The sequence below is a fragment of the Styela clava genome, chromosome 13 (assembly GCF_964204865.1).
Source record: "Styela clava chromosome 13, kaStyClav1.hap1.2, whole genome shotgun sequence".
Classification (NCBI taxonomy): Eukaryota; Metazoa; Chordata; class Ascidiacea; order Stolidobranchia; family Styelidae; genus Styela; species Styela clava.
The window spans coordinates 17,967,847-17,970,924 of record NC_135262.1 but is presented as its reverse complement, the minus strand read 5'-3'; the positions used below and the strand labels follow the sequence as shown (position 1 = coordinate 17,970,924).

General features: G+C 34.8%; 1 protein-coding gene across 1 annotated transcript; it reads right to left on the bottom strand.

Annotated features, from left to right (window-relative positions):
• Nucleotides 1-294: 294 nt before the first annotated feature.
• On the bottom strand, nt 295-2,152 carry LOC120332974 (polypeptide N-acetylgalactosaminyltransferase 4-like). The gene has a single exon (XM_039400321.2). The coding sequence runs from the start codon at nt 2,150-2,152 to the stop codon at nt 437-439; it is 1,716 nt and encodes a 571-aa protein (XP_039256255.2). The 3' UTR covers nt 295-436.
• Nucleotides 2,153-3,078: the final 926 nt, after the last annotated feature.

Sequence of the window (3,078 nt, the reverse complement as noted above, 5' to 3'; positions counted from 1 at the left end):
ATTCTGTAATTATATTTTTTTAATATTTTCTGGTCTATGAAATATCACCAAGCGATTACAAGTTTTTATCATATGTAATTCATTCGGGTCAATATATGTTTTCTCACGAATTTCTATGAATTGATGCCTTATAAATATTGTATTGACCTCAAATTAGCATATAACACTTCTCTTCTTTTGATCACCGAAATATACGCCTTCTCTCTTACTGAATTACAATCAACAGTTACACATTTTTTTCTAATTGTCATTAATTCGAATTTCAGACAACACAGCATGTAAAACATTCAAAGTCAAACAATTATAGGGAGCTCAAATAGTGAAACACAAAACCATACACCAAGAAGCAAAGCAGAAAGAACCTTCCCAATTTGATTTGACATTCTATATGACCTGTTAGCTTCTGTGTGTGTGGTTCTGTGACGCAAATTTCTTCTTACTGCATCCAAAACCACTGTTGAGCTTTATTGTTTTCATCACAATCTCTGATGAAAGTTAATGCATTTTGCCCTTTAACTACACCCTCTACACATTTATTAGTTGAAGGATTCCTAAATAATTCACCATCTTTAATCCATATTTGTAATTCTGGTACTTCTCTGTGATCTTCTACACAATCAAGCATAGTTACACCATCCTCTGATTTCATTGCACTTAGGCACATTTCTTTTTCGGGATTATGCCGTATTTTGTGTCTGGATGTATATTCGAAAAATTGATTCTCACCTTGCCCATGACAGTCATACATTGCTACTTTTCCACCTGTAGGATTTGACGGGGGTGCGGCATAATCCAAACAATATGTATTGAACATTCTGTTATGAAGGGACCCATAACTTCCTGGCTTGTCTTCAGGGACATGTAAATCTGAATATATATTTTCTAGATACCACTTGAAAGATTTACAATTGAGGCGCTCACGCAAACTTATCCTTTCACTTATGTCCCCATATTTTTCACATTTGGCGGGGGGATTCCTGATGTAAAAATGCCTTTTGTATTCATCCATCCAAACTTCCGCTGCACGAAGTGTGTTGGGCAAAAACTTGGGTCTTGGATATGGTGCCTGTTTTGGATAAACATGTCCTACATGAGAACATGGTATTGTTTCTAGCACTCCGCCGCACATCCATACTCTAAAAGATAATTCAAGGTTTTCACCACCCCATATTTCCATGCCAGTGTCGTAAGTACCAATGTGCGAAAAATAAGCTTTACTGATAGCAAAAAGTCCACCAGCCATAGTTGGAGAGCGAATCGGATCAACAGGTCCTTTTCTACGTTTTCTTTCTGTATATGGAATTAAATGCCATCGAAAATTTAATCTCCAATCAAACCCACCAATTTGTGGTTCATGACCACCATAGTAATATTGGAATGTATCATAATCAATAGTGTCGATAACCGGAACAACAACTGCTGACTCTTCCTGCATTATTCGTTCAAGTAAAGGTTCAAGCCAACCATACATGCATTCGCAATGGCAATCCAAGAATGTTAGAACATCCCCCATAGCATGTGAAGCACCAAGCAAACGAGCTCGCACCAGTCCTTCACGCTTTACGGTTCGTATCAAGCGAACTCTTTCAATATCTTTTAAATACTTTTCTAACTGTTTTTTGAGATAAGGTTTGTCACTATAGTCATCCACCAGAATTACTTCCCTCAACAAACCGGCAGGTGACGTGTGAAGTACACTGAATATTGTACGAATCAGTGTTGTCCATCCTTCATTATAAAAAGCAATAACAACAGAAGTTGTTGGCATATTCCGATAATCAAAAGGAGGACGAGATGTGCAATGTTCATGCCGAGTATCTTCGATTTCACGATGTAGTGATATTTTTTCACTCACATACTGATTAACAGCATATATCTGAATGCTTTTTTCTTGTTTTTCCCTTTCACCAGGTTCCATCAGTCTTACGGCATGACCTCCTTGTCCTAAAGTTTTGGGGTCGTTTTTTGGTCTTTCCAAGATAGGTTTTTTCAAGCCTTTGTACACACTATCAATGATTATATCAGAACTAGAAGAGTCATTTCCTAGTCTTCTCATTGAATTAGTTTTGTTTCCAAGATAAAGAATGTAAATTATAACAGCAAACAAAATTAGTTTGACTGTTCGTGGTAATTTCCATGTAAAGGTTTTCATGGTGGAAGTGTGTTAAAAATTTAAGTGAAAACATTTCTATAAAATGGAAAGGTCGATGATATAATGATTAGCAATATTCAATATATAGCAATATTCGTATATCAAAGTATTGGAATACTTCATTGCCTAATTTCAGAATAATACCGAATATTAGCCACCTTCGCCGTCAGCAAAGTGTTTCGTTTTCGAGGGAAATCTCCAGACGCATTCATTTTCATTACGTAGAAAAATTGAAAATTTTGTAAAGCCGTAATTGCTACGATAGATTCAGATTCAGATATTTATTTCGTCGTGCTTGAAATATTGTACACACAAAATTAAACAAACATAATAATAAAAATATAAAACAAACAAACATACAATATTTCCGCAATTGACGCAGGGCCGCGAAAGACTATAAAGTAAGTCATCGTGTCAGCGACACCTCGTTTGCTGAGTTGTAAAGCAGATGAAATCAAACAAACGTTATTGAATAAAAATTATATCATCATGACTTGTTGAATAAATCCAATTTTAAAAATATAAATTAAATATTGCGCGAGTCAAATAGGAACTCACTTTTGCTTTGTAACGTCATGGTCGGTGAGCGTAAATACAACAAAGAGATTGCTTATTAACATGACGCGATAAAGCGTAGTTAGCAACCACAAAACAGGAAAATCGTTTTATGTGTTTACAGTTACAGAAAATCAATAAAATTTGAATTCGTCAAAAGAAACATTAATTCAATACCAAATAAATACCAAATAAATTTTCGCGAATCGGAAGAAACAAGCTGATTTATTAGGAAAAATAATTTAAACTTTTTCCCGCTTTTTGGCAAATAATTGTTATTAAAAATTGTTAAAAGTATCGACATTTTACTAGAATGATTTTCTGTTGCGCAAAATATCAAAATCCATGACTGATACCAACATTTTAAATGC